Source organism: Zosterops lateralis, assembly GCF_965231275.1.
Source record: "Zosterops lateralis genome assembly, chromosome: 7".
Classification (NCBI taxonomy): Eukaryota; Metazoa; Chordata; class Aves; order Passeriformes; family Zosteropidae; genus Zosterops; species Zosterops lateralis.
This window is the reverse complement of record NC_139767.1, coordinates 7,846,965-7,863,118: the sequence shown is the minus strand read 5'-3', so window position 1 is coordinate 7,863,118 and position 16,154 is coordinate 7,846,965. Positions and strand designations below refer to the sequence as shown.

Sequence of the window (16,154 nt, the reverse complement as noted above, 5' to 3'; positions counted from 1 at the left end):
ATATAACTTTAAACATTTCTTACTCGTCGGTTCATGACATTTCTACAATGGAGGCATGCATATATAGCCCCCTGGTTATGTTTGCACTCTTTTAGCCTACTTTGTCAAGATGCTTTGTGTTTCTTATTTTCTGTTGTCATCAGCATCGGCTGTACATGTTTACCAGTTCACAAAACACATTTCACTGCACAAACTTTAGAAGAACCATAAAATAATTCAAGCAGTCAGTAAGTAAAACCTGAAAAATACTACAGCAAAACTTCATAGAATTATTTGTATTTACTTTGGTCTATCGCATCCACAGAACATTAGAAAGAAGTGACTGCTAAAGCACCCACCCTGAAAGAACTAAGGAACTTCAAAATGAAGTTTTGTTTCCTTCTCCAAGATGGGCCTTCCTGCCACGGCCTTATCTTCTGCACTTAAGTCATGCTGCCTAGACAGAAATGTATGTGGCACACACACATACTGCACAAACCTGAGCACCATTCATAATGATTTAATCTAAATAATCTCATTTTCTTTGTCTGAGATTTTCTCCCACTTCTCCAAGTGGGAAAAGATCACTGTGGACTGTTTTATACCCTGGAAAGCTGCTGCTTCAACCATTACCCCATTCCTTCTTCTGCATCTATTGATGCAGAAGCTGCAGCAAAAGCTGCAGACATGCTGCCTGCTCAAACATGAAATGAATGATTAAAGTTGTGATTCTGATCATGAAAGTGAATGGTATTTCCAGTGTTTACCTCTCAGAATTGTAAAAAATTCAGTGCTTATTTCTGAATAAATTTTTATAGCTGTCTGGGTTTTTTTACAAACCATTCCTGTCTCAACACTGAAGTTATCCCTTCTTTAAGCTTCTTTCCTTAGTGAATGAGAGGGGTTCAGTAGTACCTAACAGAACCACTTGCTGCAAAGGCAGCTTACTACTCCCAAAAGACAGAGAAAGATTTGTGTAATAATGCTTAAAAGATAAAACATATACGCTGTGTAAGTATGTGCCTAGGTTCCAGTTTGAAGTAACCCCATTCAGGAAGGCATGTTATAAATGCTTAAATAAGAAAAGACTTTACATATATTTTGGTAACCTTTTTGAAGAAAATTGGTATTCGAGAGCATTAGTGAAACAGCTAGACAAGAAGTGATTACTACTGCTGGTTACTCCAGCTTTAACTAGTACCACAACTATTAGTTGTTTCTGAAACTTCAGGCCATTATTGTCTCTGGATGGACAATTTATTTATTTGCACAGAAAATACTGACATGAGTTATTGTCATTCTGTGGCAGTTTTGTATCCTAACATGGAGAAATGCTTTTCTAGTCTGACAAGTACCTTACAGAGGAAACACTTGGTGAACTTCAGCTTTTGGCATGTGTTATATCACACTGGGTAACTACTTCTGGGCATATCTGATGGAAGTATTTTGGTAAGGAATACACGACTCAGAGAGGATATGATGATTTTCAAGAGTAACTCCTGTTTAGAACACAATGAAATTAATTAAAACACAAAGCTGAAGAAAGGTTTTCAAGCTGTTTCAGGAATTTCAAGTTTACCTGGCTAATACTAAAAGAAAGCTTCTGTCTTACCTCCAAGTAATTTATCACTTTGAGAGGCCTACATTCATATACTTCTTTTGCATTTCTGTTAACTACTGCATGCAGAATTTCTTTCAAATCAGAAATTCCATAATATGGCAGACAATTTGCCATCCCTTCTATTTCCAGATGACTTTCTGTAGCTGAAACACCTGAAAATACAAAAACAAAACAGTAATTCATGCACTGCTTTAATTTCTATTCTATAACAATTCACGGAAAATTAAACTGATGCAAAGTCATTTAGTACTTTAGTCCAATACAATTAGGAAACTTTTTTGTTCCTCCCCTGGAATGAAAAGCATTTATTTGCACAATGTTTCATTATGATGATGTGTGTTTATTCACATCACAAATGTCTCAGCTTACATTAATCCAAATCCTTGTTGGCACTGTTTAGTGCTTAAAACATTTGCAGCATTCCCAGTCTTGCACAGCTTTAATTAAAGCTTCTGTGACTTTAATTAAACATCCACAAAAATAAAGTTGAAGCTAGCAATAAAACACAATTTAGTTTGAAAAAACTTAAAACAGTGTTGGCACTATTTCCTATGTAACTGGTTTAAACATCTGTAGAGTTCAAATGTTATCATAATAAATTTGGATTCTACTGAAATAAAAAGCAGTTTTTTCTCCTACCACATCTGAGGAAAAACTCAAACCCATAAAACTAGAGGCTCTGTGACTGACTTCCTATTATCATTCATATGGTATCACTGCTGGAGCAGGAATGATGAATAAAAAATTAAACAGCCTTTCTAACAGAGTTTCTATTCAAGCATTGAGGTCTAGATGATTTCTCTTCTTGTTCACATTACAGGAAAAAAAATGATTGAAGTTGTTCCTCTACAGCAAATTTTTTTCCACTCCCAGTTAGAAGCAAATTCTCTGGTGGTCAGAAGTTCTCTGGTGGTCACATATTCTCATTCAGTCCTTCAGATTATCCTCTCATTCATGTTGGGTGCACAGGAACCTCAGCCCAACCTGCACAACTACCTTCCATTTTCCTCCACTACAAGTCTAAAAGGTACAAACTTTGACACAGATAGCATAGAAAAATTGAATTACTAATGGAAATAAATCCACTCTCATGTAATGGCTCCAGGTAGGATAAATTATCTTCAGCTCAAGTCATAAATGGCTTTAGTAAAGTCAAAAGAGCTGGAAACAAATAGATTGCTCCAAGGCAGATTACACTAACAAACTGTCACAAGGGATAATTCCTGTTCCTATTCAAACAACATGAGATATTTCAGAAGTGAGTGAAAATCTATATGCAACATAAGTCAGCAAAATCTACTTTCATTACCTGCTAGAATGAAGCTGAATTATCCATGTCCAGGCAGTGCTTATTTGATAGTCATTAAATAAGAGCACAGATGAACAGGATAACTGTGCAGGTTGAAACTTTTCCTAAATATGGGTGTGTCACTGGGTAAATAATGTTCTTGGGCCTTTTTAAGCTTCATGGCATGAGATACTCTGACCATGGGCATTTGATATAGGGAACAGCCCCTCATCCCCCCTCCCCCCAAAAATCACATAACCTTCTTCCAGCTATGCATTAAACACTGCTTTACATCTGAAACTTTATTTCATTTTTCACCCAGCCTTGTCTTCCTTCTCTTTATCAAGCTGCCTTTCCCTAATCGTGGCCAGCAAGCAGAGATATTTTTTTTTATAATACTGTAAACCTGTGTTCAGATTCAGCTTAAAGGAAATGTTAAATTATATGAAAGTTTGCCAGACATAAAGGTGAGAAGAGATGATGTTAATATTTGCCCATGGGCAAGTCTGTCAGTAAGGGACAGGAGGAAAAGATAAAAGTTTCTCTTTAAAATCTCATTCAGCTCTTTTCTCTTAATTTTTGTTCTATTTTTGATTTGATTACAGATCAGATTTGAGGAACTATTCCAGACCATTTGATTATACTGCATTCTCTCTAAAATTAGAACTTAGTCTATTTCAATAGTTACCCCTCTTTTTGCTACCAAAGACAGGACACAAAATTTTTTAAGTTTTAAATATTTAGACATTCAGTTTAAAACCTTTTATTTCCTGTACTTTCTTTTAAAATTTTATGACAGTGAGGTTCTGGATTTGCAAAACATTTCCTCATATACTCTTCAGCTTCACCAATAGCCATTGTTCCATCTGCAAATTTTGACAGCCAGATTTGACTTCACCATTTTCCTCCTTCATCTGAAAGTCAAAGTGGACTTGAGAGAGTTTAACATAAGAACAAACAGTACAAACCCTGGCTAAGGGTGGTTTATTTAATTGGTATTTCTGCTTGTGTGCCATTCTCCTTTTCTGCTAACATTCTTTAAACTGCAAAGTAGCCCAGTTGCATGCTGATTAACAAGAATTTATCTGCAAGTCTCTGCAGGAACTCTGATATTGGCAACACTTGATGATATAAGCAGATGTCCAAGCCTCAGTGTACTTGTAAATTTTTGAAAAAATATATATTAAGATTTTTGAGTATTCAAACAGCAGTGTTCAAACAGTTGCCATGGTAGTTTCTCTGAAATACTTTGCAACTTCCAAGGAAAGTTATTTCCATGAACAAATAAACTAGCTTTCAAATGAGTAAAAATGTGGATTTTTCATTGTTACAAATTTCCCCTTTCTCCTTCCAAACAAAGCATTTATAATCATCTTTGGATAATTCCTTCTTGATGGCCAGGAAAAACTGTTCCCTTCCAGCTGCCACCTAGATTAGGTGACATTATAACACTGTATCTCCCAAACTATGGTCAAAATGAAACTGAAATTAAAATTGCAGCATGGTTTTCCACTGGTGGGCTACAAGAGCTGAGGCAGTTTATATCACCAAGAACAATGAGTTATTTACCTATTACTGCTCTTTGAGGCCCTACAAGCACATTCTTTGTACACACTCATGTTGACTACATGAGACAGACAATTCTGCTCTGAAAACCCGCCTTGGAGCACAGCCCAAGACCCAGCACTGATAAAATACAGGCTAAAGGTGTGTTCCTTGGTCTCAGTTCCTCTCCAGGCAAGAATTCCCATCTCTTTCTAGGCCTTTCCCAAAGGCAAACAGACAGATGTGCAGTGAAGGCACATATAATAAACACATCTTAAGAAGAACTGGACAGAAAGTAATCCATCTTACTTCTTGAAATGTTCCTTGCACGTAGGGGTCACTGTGAGCAAACAAATGCCTGGCAGGTCCCAGAACACCGAGTATTAAGTAATTTGCTTTATTAAGTAAAAGCAAACAGTCTGCTCTCCCAAAGGTAGCATCACTTGAAGCCTCAGTAAGGCCAGAACATGAGGGGGTGGGAGGGCAGTGGAAGACAGACTGGAGCTCAGCGTCACAGCTTTGCAAATTACAACAACTGGCACATTCCACAAAGAAACCATTGATTTTGCCTAACTGACACACTGACAGCAAGAAGTGTTTGCTTGGCTATTTCACAACATGTTTTTCACTGTGAGCTATCCAGAGAAAAAACTAGTTGAAAACTCCTCAGACTGATAAGCAGTTAATATTAAGAGAAACAGGGAGACAATACAAAGATCTTTGCCTACCAAAAACATGAAGCAGATGAGGCACTTCCAAAATCTAGGATGCTTGGAACAACTTTTTCTGCAGTCATATAGAGTCTCTGAACAGAGTAAAGGTGTATTACCTTTCTGTCCTCTAGCAAGAATTCATTCAAAAGACAGATTTATCCTCAAATGAAACAATAGGCAAGTAAGGCCTCTGACTCCCACACTCTTGCAAAAATTAACATCCAAAGGTGCATTTGTGAAAATACAGATGTTTAAGCAATTTTCCCACCAAAATGGCAGAACAAGAACAAAACTCCATGTAGAACTGAGTTCTTGTCAGGAAAAAATCTGCTAATTAGACCCTTCAAAAACCTACTAGGAGTAGTGTATCTAATGCCACGTGGTGCAGTGGGGTTCAGAGCAAGGCCTGTGAGAAAAACTCCTGGTAAATTATGAGAGTAAATAAAGCTCAGAACCACCCCACCAGCTAAAATGTATTGGCCATTAAAAAACAGAGTTATGTTTCTATGACTTCCAAGTACTGCAAGGGAATAAGATTCAATTTCAGAGTATTAATCCCAAGATTAATGCAAGACTAATGAATTACTCATATTATATCCTATGAATGACACTGCCCCTAACATGCCATCCACATAAGGAAAAATTAATACTTCATGGGTGGGTTGTTTTTCAAGTAAGAAACCATAAGAATGAAAATCTTCATAAAAAGCCTCTCTATGTCACAAGTTGCCAGAAGCTAAAATTCTGAACTGCAAAGAACCATGTTTAAAAAACAGCAGTTGAGATGCAAGCCTAATGCAACATAGGAATTACTGGTCACCTTCTGATTTAAGGCAGTTGCTCAGGGTTTTTTTTTTTAATAAATAGGCAGTCAGTTCTGTAAAACACCCCACCACCACAAGGAAATAAGCAGTAAATCTATGATCCTAAATTTAAATTTAAACTGTTATAGTCATCTAGGAAACTGTCATAATGGGGTGCACAATATCCCATTAGGTAAGAGGCAAGAGGTCCAGTGTTCCAAAATAGTGTCTGGGTACTATAAATAGACTTAATAGATGGTAATGAGCAGCAATACTCTGGGTCCTTCTCTTCTTCTTTGGTAGAAGAATGTCAGTAGAGATTTAAACAAATAATCAGTGCAATCTACTAGACTGACAGTCCTCTTCAGAGACCACCATGGGTCAAGGAAAGCCTCTTCTATGACTAAAACTGCTGAATGTCCAATTGGAGCAGCAAAATTTTCTTTGCTCTTGTTTTGGGAGGTATCTTAGAGCTAGTGATGGCATCACAGACTTATTTGCATGGATCAACAGAAAGGCTTGTTATTTTGAAAGAAGAAATTACCAGAAATGGCAGTCGCATGTTGAAATTCCAATCTTAAGAAATCAATCGATCAACAAATTTGCTTGTGATGTAAGAGATCTCTCTGTCAGAAAAAGTAAACTTTCTATTACAGAAAATAAAACTCTTCATTTAGGATGAAAAAGGAAGCCATGCATATTAACAAGTGCTAATAAGTGTCTATTAATGAGAAATCAATCAGCAGCCAGAAAGGAGTATCTATTATGAGCACACCAGGGCCGAAGGCCCAGAGGAAAGCACAGAGTTCTGAATGTGCTGCAGCAGACCCTGATAGAGAGAAAGAGCTGATAGATCAGTTCACCTGAGAAACAACAAATACTAGGACTGATCCAATTAATCCAAAAAGTTAGGAAAAAATTAGTTACAAAGGTCATATGCCCAGAGAATGGGGTTCTGGTGTGCTCCTATGGATGCTGCTAAGGAGAAACTCTCCAGTTGCCATGTGTTAACAGCACATTTCCATTCCACAGCAAGCTGTGACTTTATCATCCACCAGGCAAAGTAGGAACCTCTGGCCCAAAAATTAACAATATATACTGAAGAAATAAACTTTTCTGAAGGAAATTTTAGTTAAAAAAAAAATCAGAATGCCTCTCTTTCAGGATGTGTCTGAATTTCAAAAACCCCATAAAAAATGACACTGAATACAGACAGTGGAAAAAAGTAATTCTTCTATATGGATTGTGAAAGACATTTTACGAAACAAACTGGTTCTCTCAGAGCTGAGAAATCCTACAGAACACTCAGGTCTAAGTGGGACAAATCACTCCTGGTATGCAGGAGTGTAAAGAAGTATAAAGATCTTTCTGTAAAAATTATACAAGAACCTATGAATTAAATAACCCTAAACTTCATAGTGAAATTCCCAGAGAAGGACACATTAGGAATGTTAAGAAGTAATACTGTGTCTAAAAATCAACTCTAATAAGCATTTGTAGAAGATAGTGTGTTTCAGGGACAAGTTTAAGAAGCAGAGGAGAAACTGATAAAGAATTAAGCAGAAATCCTTGGATCAGTTGGAAAAAAGCTGGGAGAAATTCCATTTGTCTGCTGATATTTTTACCTTCATCTGCAGTGGTATGCTCTTTTAATAAAAGAGGCTGTAACTGCTATAATGTCATCAGCAGAAGCTTATAAACATGACTGACAAGACTCAGATGTTATTAACTTTTCACTCAAGTAGTTAAAATGGAAGAATGGGACAAAGAACTGAATTAGATTCCCATTCTTTACTGTGTTACTCCTATGGTGGATCAACCTCCAGAGTGCTACAAAGCACTTTCACTAACTGTAAACCAAACAAGAAGAGTTTCCTTGAGATTTTATTTTCTTAAATTTACATCTTAGGAACACAGGATGGGAAGACTACTTCCCAGTTACTGTGCCAAGTCTTTTGCTATTACAGTGTTACAACGCTGCTCTTAAACTAACCAAGCTATCTTAAAAGTAGTTTCCCATTTGGTTTTGGCCAAGACAGCCAATTTTGTTCGGAGTAGCTAGTATGGGGCTGGTTTGGATTTGTGCAGGAAACAGTGTTGGCAATAAGGGAAGGTTTTCTTGCAGCTGAGCAGGGCTTACACAGCATTAAGGCCCTTTCTGCTCCTCACTCCACCCCAGCAGTGAGGAGGCTGGGGGTGCACAAGGAGTTGGGCAGCTGACCCCAGCTGACCAAAGGGACACTCCAGACCACGTGGCATCAAGCTTAGCACAAAGAGCAGGGGGAAGGAGAAGGAAGTGGGGTGCTGTGATGATCTTCGTCCTCCCAAATCACCATTGCATGGGATAGAGCTCAGCTTTTCTGGGAATAGCTGAACACCTGCCTGCCCAAGAGAAGCAGTGAATTAATTCCTTTTTTTCTTTCATTTCGGTACACAACTTTTGCTCTACCTATTAAACTGTCTTTATATCCCAACCCACAAGTTTTCTCACTTTTACCTTCCAATTCTCTCCCCCATGCTGCTGAGTGCAGAGTGAAATGAGTGGCTGTGTGGGGCTGAGCTGCTGGCTGGGGTCAAACCATTAAACATCTGCAGTACTATGAGACTGGTCAACAACTCTCTTTTGTTGCCTAGAAATAAACTAGAAATTAAACCCTTCACCCAGGATGAAAAACGAATTGTCTTCAAATTTTCACATTCAATTTATTCACATCTAGTTTACATTAACTAGATTTTGAGCAAACTCAGAATATCAGGAGGTAAAAAAAAAAAAAGTTGGTGAGCAAAACTGCTAAGCCACAATCTCTCTGTCCATATTTGCCTATGGACGTATCATAGACTTCCTCAGCTTTTGATCTGCTTGTCTGAATAAACCATGTAAGAGCTGCCTCTGACAGTACGTGCTAATTTATTTCCCTAATCATTCACTCCATGATTATTACCATGATTATTACCAACACCTCTTCTACTAAGGTGTTGGTATTTATGTAGAGATTTAGTCAGTCTTTGCTGTGCATGATTTAGTAAGGAAAACAGCTTTGGCTCTGGTTCTTCACAAGAGCCAGCCTCTGAGTGAAGGAGTTGGTCTATATCCCCTTTTTGTACCTACCCTTAAAAGATCCCATATGTTACAGTACATCTGTCATCACTGTACATATGTGGGGATCTGTAACGCATGAAGCTATAGCATTTCTAACAGCTCTTATGGCCAATCTTTTCCCTGAGCTGTCAGCTAGGTGCTACCCCCAATGATGTTTGCTTTTCTTAGAATTCTGCTACAGAATTCATGATCTGCAGAACCAACACTGGGTCACCCCTGTGTTTCCAACACATCCCTAGAAATCATTCTTCTGAAAGATGTAAAAACATTTGAGCTCTCTTGATAAAGTAAAAGAATCTTACATGAAATGCATTTTATTCTGTGATCAACAGAGAGTATACGAAAATACTGAAAAGTACACTCCTTCAAAATATGTTCAGATCAAACTCTAAGAAAAGGTGTGTTGATCCTTTGACAATCTCTCTGCTAGCCCCTTTGGGCTCTGGGTTACAATTTTAATAGAAAAGTATGACATTAACCAGGATCCAGCTCCTTACTGGACCTCCTCAAATGCCCAGCAGTACAGGACTAGTCAGCTAAAGCACCTACTTGCAGAAGGTGCCTGGGCTAAGGAATTCTTAGTTTAATCTAAATTATGTCAGAATGGCAATTAAGGATATAGGCATTGAGCATTTTGAGAAAAGAAGAAAGAAGTGAGGAAAACATGGATTTCAGAGCATTCTTTGAAATACTATTAAAGTTTTTAACTTCACTTTCCATTACTCAATGTTCTGTGTGGAAGATTACATTCTTTGCCAAGAAATAAAATTTCAATGTTAGGGAAAGTAGAATGCTAGTGTTTTAAAAGAGAAGGTGATGCAGAATAACATGATCCACATTAACAGTAATTGAAATCATGAATTATAGGAAACATGCTCCAGTGCAACTAATAGATTTTAAAACCATCATACCTTCTATCACTTTTATCTGGAATCCATTTGCTACAAGCCTTGGATCTGACAAATAACCTGATCCATGGAAACTCTGGTAATTCTTCTGCATTTTATAAAGAGCAGCCATATACTGAGATCCACCAATAAGACTGAAAAAAAAACAACCCCAAAGTGTTAAAAAGCAACATCCCTCATGTGAAAACTACAAGTGTGCAAAAAACACTGAAAAAAGTAGCAAGTAATAAGGAGTGATCAAGATTTTTAGAAGTATTTTGGAAAAGCAATTTGTTTAAAGAAACAAAATGAGAACTGTTCACTTATCTTAGTCAGGGACTAAACTTAGGCATACAGTAATAATAATTCCATCAGCCAGTTCCTAATTCTTGGGGTAAAGTCAGCTACAGTGAAGTTGTGAAAATGTGGAGCACTGAATTTTCTTCTGGGGGAGGAAATTTATATTTGCTGCATTACTAATGAAACTGGTCAAAAATCATACTTATTTCAACTAGAATAAGACCAAGTGTGCTCATTACTTCAAGATCGAAGTATAAAACCCAAAAATCTGCTTTAATAGATAAGTGAGTGCACAAGTAAGCACAGCATTAGCAAACAGGGCTTTGCCAGAGTTTAATGTCAATAATTATCAAATGATGTTTCAAGTGACATACACATTTTTGCTCAACAGTACTATACCTGTCTGTTAACACAACTGGATTGTCCAGTTTCTCTACTGGAAGCTTATGGTTCACCAATAGTCTCTTACAGAGCAGGGCCTCTTCCAATCTGTATGGATTCAGCAGCTTTACATTTTTTTCATTAGCAAGTATCCAGACATCAGGAAAACTCTGACGACGGATCAAGAAAAGCTTGTGCTCATCTGGAACATTTCTCTCTTGTCTCTGAAGGTGACGTCGACATGAACTCAGAGAAAAAGGCACTGTCACAATTTTCACAGGCTGTTCCAGCTTCCCCTTCTTTTCAATCTGGTCATGAAATATCTTGTCAAGCTTCTGCTGGTCAGATGCAGAACTCTTTAGCTTGAGTTTGTGTTTGTCTGCCTCCTTTGCTGATCGGTGCATTGGCTGCGCATTGGCTTTCTTGACCTCTCTGTTGTACCGTTCCCGGTCCTTGGTGGCTTTTATTTCGTAACTTAAAGGAGAAAACCAACCAGTAACATCAGCAGATAAAAAAGCTACAGATCCCAACCCCTAAGACACTAAAGCAGAAGGAAAGGTAACAGTTTAAACCATGGTCCATTCAAGTACCCACATCAATATGCTGCTCACTGTGGTGGAGATGGGGACTGTGCCTTTATTACATCACACCTTGAAGAAAAGCTGGAAACTTTCCTTCATCAAGACAGCCAGCAAAACCTCAGTTACTGTAAGGGGGAGGACCTAATACTGTAAGGAATAGAGTGCATCATATAAGGATTTACAGCAAGGTTGTTTTCACCTCAGACCCTTGTTTAATTTGCAATCAAATACAGAGTTTTAGAATGAGTTTTTTGTCACAGGCACATCCAGCTCAATTCACAAAGTAATTTAAGCTTCCAGAGCTCTACAGCCTTCCAGGGGAGGCCATGGGGCTGGCAGGACTTTGGAGCTTGAATAATTTCCCAAGCCTCAGGTATTACTTAATAAAAGTGTATTTGATTTCAAATGGCCTAAAATTAGCCATATAAAGTGTAAGACTACAGAATATGTGTGATTATCACAGAATTCTGTAAGCAATAATCAGTCTTACATTTTTCAAAAACGGTCAATAAAAAATTACTCCTAAATGCTGTCTAAATGGCTAAAACATTACTACACATTAAACCTCTACAACATGAATGGATTCTTAATGAGTTTATAAATGTCAGGGAGATAACTAAAGTTTTATAGGTCCCAGGTTTATGCTTGTCTACTGCATATGAATTTTATTTTTCTGAAAGCAAAGGGTTTGATTTGCTAAACTCCCTCTTTTTGCCCTTATTTGATATTCTGAATTCTACAAGGTAATTCAAACCAGTCTAATCTTCAATTAAAACAAAACCAAAAAAAAGTAGTACTATCATATGTTAGTATTGGAAATCAGTATTTTAGCTGGTCATATTTATTTATTACTACTTGCTGGAACAGTTTGATTCAATTATGTGTATGCACGCTGGAAAATTAAGGTCAACAAAAGGGTCACCATTTGCAATTAATTATGATGTGCTAGCATTCACATATGGTACCAATATTTAGTTAACTAAAAAAGTCAGCTTAAATAGTTTCTTGCAATAAATCACGTCCTAGAAAATATGGAGCAAACATTAAGATAAAAAACATCTGCTCCTTTTAAAATGAATGGATGAAATCATTTAAACAGAATTTTTTTTAATCCCAAATTCATTTACAGCTTTGACCAGATCAATAAATACTTTGTTTAGAATAGACCTAACTGTAATGCAGAAAAACACTAAAGCATTAGAGAACTGAGCCTTCAGTGATCACTGATAATCCAAAACTAAAGCAATTCCAAACTAAGTCCAACTTGCCTGTCAGCTTAGGCTACCACAAAAAAATTCTAGTCTTACAAACCTTAACTGTGAGCATCTTCCAAATTCATACACATCAATATCAGTGATTTGCCCAGAAACAAAGAAAAACTGCAGATTTACATACTATGAGGGAAAACCTTTGCCTTTCTGAAAATCCTTCCACAGAGGAACATATAATCAACAAGTGCTACAATAACAGCATTTCTCTGGTTTGTGAATTAACACTGCAAATTCAAACCTTTTTCTGATGCTACAAAACCTAAAGCAAAGAAAATCTGCAAAACTAGACTAAGCAGAGAGTGGAAGACTAGACTGAAGACTAGTTTCAAAGGCAGCTTTGGTTTAACTAGAAAAGTGGACCCATGATATATTCTTTCCCCCTTGCAATGTAAACCCAAACAAAATAACCAGCATACTAAAAAAACCCTTTTAATATATATATCTCAGCCCCTATAAGACAAATAATCTGAATTTGAGTATTTGTTGCAAACTCTGACAGCAAAGACCATGCTACCTGAAAAAATGTTTCTCCCAAGGTACAAATATACTCATGAAGATTTATTGCAGAGTGCTGACAAGGTGATTTGTTATTCCCATGACAATGTGTGTAACTTTGAACCCTTCCTACACCTTCAGGGTAACTACTCCTGCCACTGTTATGGCACTTGGAGGGATTTCTCCCACTCCTACCTGAGCCTGATACACAGGAAACGTTAAGGCCAGAAACACATGCAAGCTGTATTAAGTAAGAGCCGAGTGAGTGCAAGGAATGAAACCCTGTGCAAAGCAGGGGGATATGTGATGCTGCCAGCATGGACATGCACGGAGCTCTCGTCCTCTATTATAACCTAAAGACCGTAACATTTGACATTCCGGTTGTGTAATAAATGCTGACTTGTTTTGAAAAGGCCATCCTGTGTCACTACGAGACATCTGGTGCTCGTACTACTCCCAAAAGGGATTTAAATTAATTTAGACCCGATGGAGGGGCCACAGAGAGAAACAGAGATGCTGAAACCATGCACACCCATTGCACAAGGCAGGACTTTATTGCAGAAGGATGGAGGACTGGAGCCCAGGAGTTGTGGGTTTGTGCCACCAAGGATGCATGAAGTAGAGCTGTGGTACTCGGCTGCCCTGATGTATTCACGTTTGTTGTTACCTCTAGGTGGCCCAATTTATCCAGAGTACCTGGAGGCAAGACTTGTGTTCTCTGCCACAAGTCCTTCTGGACTGTTGTTCTGCATGAAAAGTTGTCTGTGTTTCTATTTTATTTGTCTGTGTTTCAATTCCTATTTGCTATTCTCTGAGGCAATTTTAAGATCGTAAAAGTGGAAAGGTAAACCAAAGCTGGTATCTGTATATAAAACTAGTGGTGAATTCTTCATTTCCTTCAACAGCCATGGGATTCAATCCTACATGTAAGGAAGATATATATACACTGTGTATAATATATTGCATTCAATCCTACATATAAGGAAAACTTGATTACCAGAGAGGTCACCTTCCTGAACTAATGCAAAGTTAATCTGTAGGCACACTCTTTAACATAACAGTTGTGCCAGGAAAGCAACCATGAAATCTCAAAAGCTAAAGCAGAGCAAATTAAAATTTTCTGAAACAGCTGGCAGAACCTTTTGTTTCATTTCATTAAAAGTATGAATATAATTGGAGCAGTTTTCTTGTATTGCATTAATATTTCTGCTTATGCAGAGATGGATGAAACACTTTCTCACATGTATGGGTTTGTGACCATGGCATGTTGCTTGCATAGTAAACTTTAAAACAGGTAAAGCAGAAGCCAGGTGAAAAGCTTACACTTAACTCTGACACAGCTGACATTCAGAACCATGCAGATGCCTTATTAAAATATTTCCTTTTCTTGCAGATGGATTTCAAAAGCTCAATGACAATTAAATTTACAAAAATACGGAATTTAGCTATTCAGATTGCAACCTAGGAAGAAACTAGGTCTTGTTTGAAACAGATTAAAATTTAGATTGTGCTACAGTCTGTGAACCAGCTGTTTAGGGGAAAAAGTAACTCTTTGTGTCATTTGATTGGGTTTTGCAAATAAAATTCTGAGGTAGTCTAGGTTGGAAAACAAATGAAATTTATAGGAATGGAATTTACCCAATGTTCAAGTACCAAAGTTCCTAAAAGAGAATTCTCACTTTACAGCAATAAAAGTTGAAAAACCTCTGAAGAACTCTACAGTGCCTCATCCATCACTGCATTGGTTTTCAAAGACACTGCATTGGGAGTGATAGAGTGACCTTAGAAGACTGTAGGATTTAAACAGTCCCTTTCTTGCCTTTTATCATAAATTACTATTCAGCAGAACTATCTCTAACTACTGCTGTCCCTAATCTAACTGCTGCACAGCATAGTGGCAAAATGAGTAATTCCAATCTGCAGTGCACAACTGCACACAGCAAAACACAACAACTCACAATACTGATTCTGATCTTGAGAAGTCAAATCATTATCTATTTTTTTCATAAATAACTGAACCTTATAATTTTTTAAATTCATTACAAGTGACTTTTTGGTAGCTTCCAGATTCAGAAACAAGACAGCCTCAACTTACTTCTGTTTTTCCTCTTCATTCAAATTTTTCCACTGCTCTTCAATTGTCAGCAGGATGTCATTCATGCTGGTCTTTGGATTATCATTTATCAATTTTGGACGACACTCATGTGTGAAAAATTCAAACGCAGACTTTGGTTTCTTTATTATTCTGCTATTAATTAAGTCATAAGCTGTCACATGTCCAAATTTTTCACTTATCACATTTTTTTTCTTTATGCTTTGATCTGAGCTTTGTGAATCACTGCTTTTTTCACCTGTGTATTCATTTTGCTTTTTAGCTGTCCCTCCAGCTCCAGGAATCAAGATCTTAACAGGTTCCAGCTTTTCTCCCCGACTGTCTCGAAATGCACTTCCCATACTCCAGCTATCAGCAGAGATTTCAGGTAAGTCCTTAGGGACTAAGGCTCCCTCATTTTTATCTATTTTGTCAATATTATCAGAACTCAACAGATGCTCACTGGCTTTTTTAGACTCAGGGTCCACAGGAACACTATTACTTTGAATATCAGCCATATTCTGTCCATTCTGTTCCTCCTCACCCAATAAATTTAAGGAACTGTCTGGAAAGGCATCGCTCCTAGAAACCTCTCTTTTGTCCAGGCAACTGTGTACATTATCACCACTAAATGTCTGATGATTTAAGCAGATCTCAGCGTTTTTTCCTGCTTGACAGTTTTGCACATCACTGCTGAGTGAAAGGAATGAAGTATGAGCATGTAGCTCATCATTTCCAGATGGTCCCATTTCATTAACAGCCACATCTGTTTGGTCTGTTCTATGAACAAACATGTCTTCTGAGGTAACATCTGTTTTATTACTTTCACCAGGGACTGCAGCAGGTAGTGGCCCATACAGTGATTTCAACACATTTTCAACTGCAAGTAAGACAGATTCCTGGAAAAGAAAAAAAAAAGAAAATATACACACACAAGTGCATCTGAAAATGTAACTGCCAGATAGCAAGAATATGAAACAATTTGCAAAGTGCTCTTATTTGGAATAATCTTTAGACAAATCTGGGCAGATTACTGTATTTCAGTTGTTCACACATTCCAGAAGACTCTGAACTGGACACTTCCAGCCTCAAATATTT

The 16,154-nt window shown here is 37.5% G+C and overlaps 2 protein-coding genes across 3 annotated transcripts in view; both read right to left on the bottom strand.

Moving 5' to 3' along the window:
- Positions 1-16,154, bottom strand: part of COL3A1 (collagen type III alpha 1 chain) — a 467,081-nt gene that overhangs the window by 89,067 nt on the left and 361,860 nt on the right. The window lies entirely within an intron of this gene.
- The window catches only part of PMS1 (PMS1 homolog 1, mismatch repair system component), a 44,206-nt gene that overhangs the window by 976 nt on the left and 27,076 nt on the right, over positions 1-16,154 (bottom strand). For both annotated transcript variants that reach the window (XM_083865321.1, XM_083865322.1), the window contains exons 9-12: positions 15,060-15,955; positions 10,636-11,091; positions 9,961-10,091; positions 1,592-1,752 (exon numbers count right to left, since the gene is read on the bottom strand). In XM_083865321.1, the coding sequence (XP_083721447.1) occupies positions 1,592-1,752; positions 9,961-10,091; positions 10,636-11,091; positions 15,060-15,955 (1,644 nt within the window). The remainder of the gene's footprint in view (positions 1-1,591; positions 1,753-9,960; positions 10,092-10,635; positions 11,092-15,059; positions 15,956-16,154) is intronic.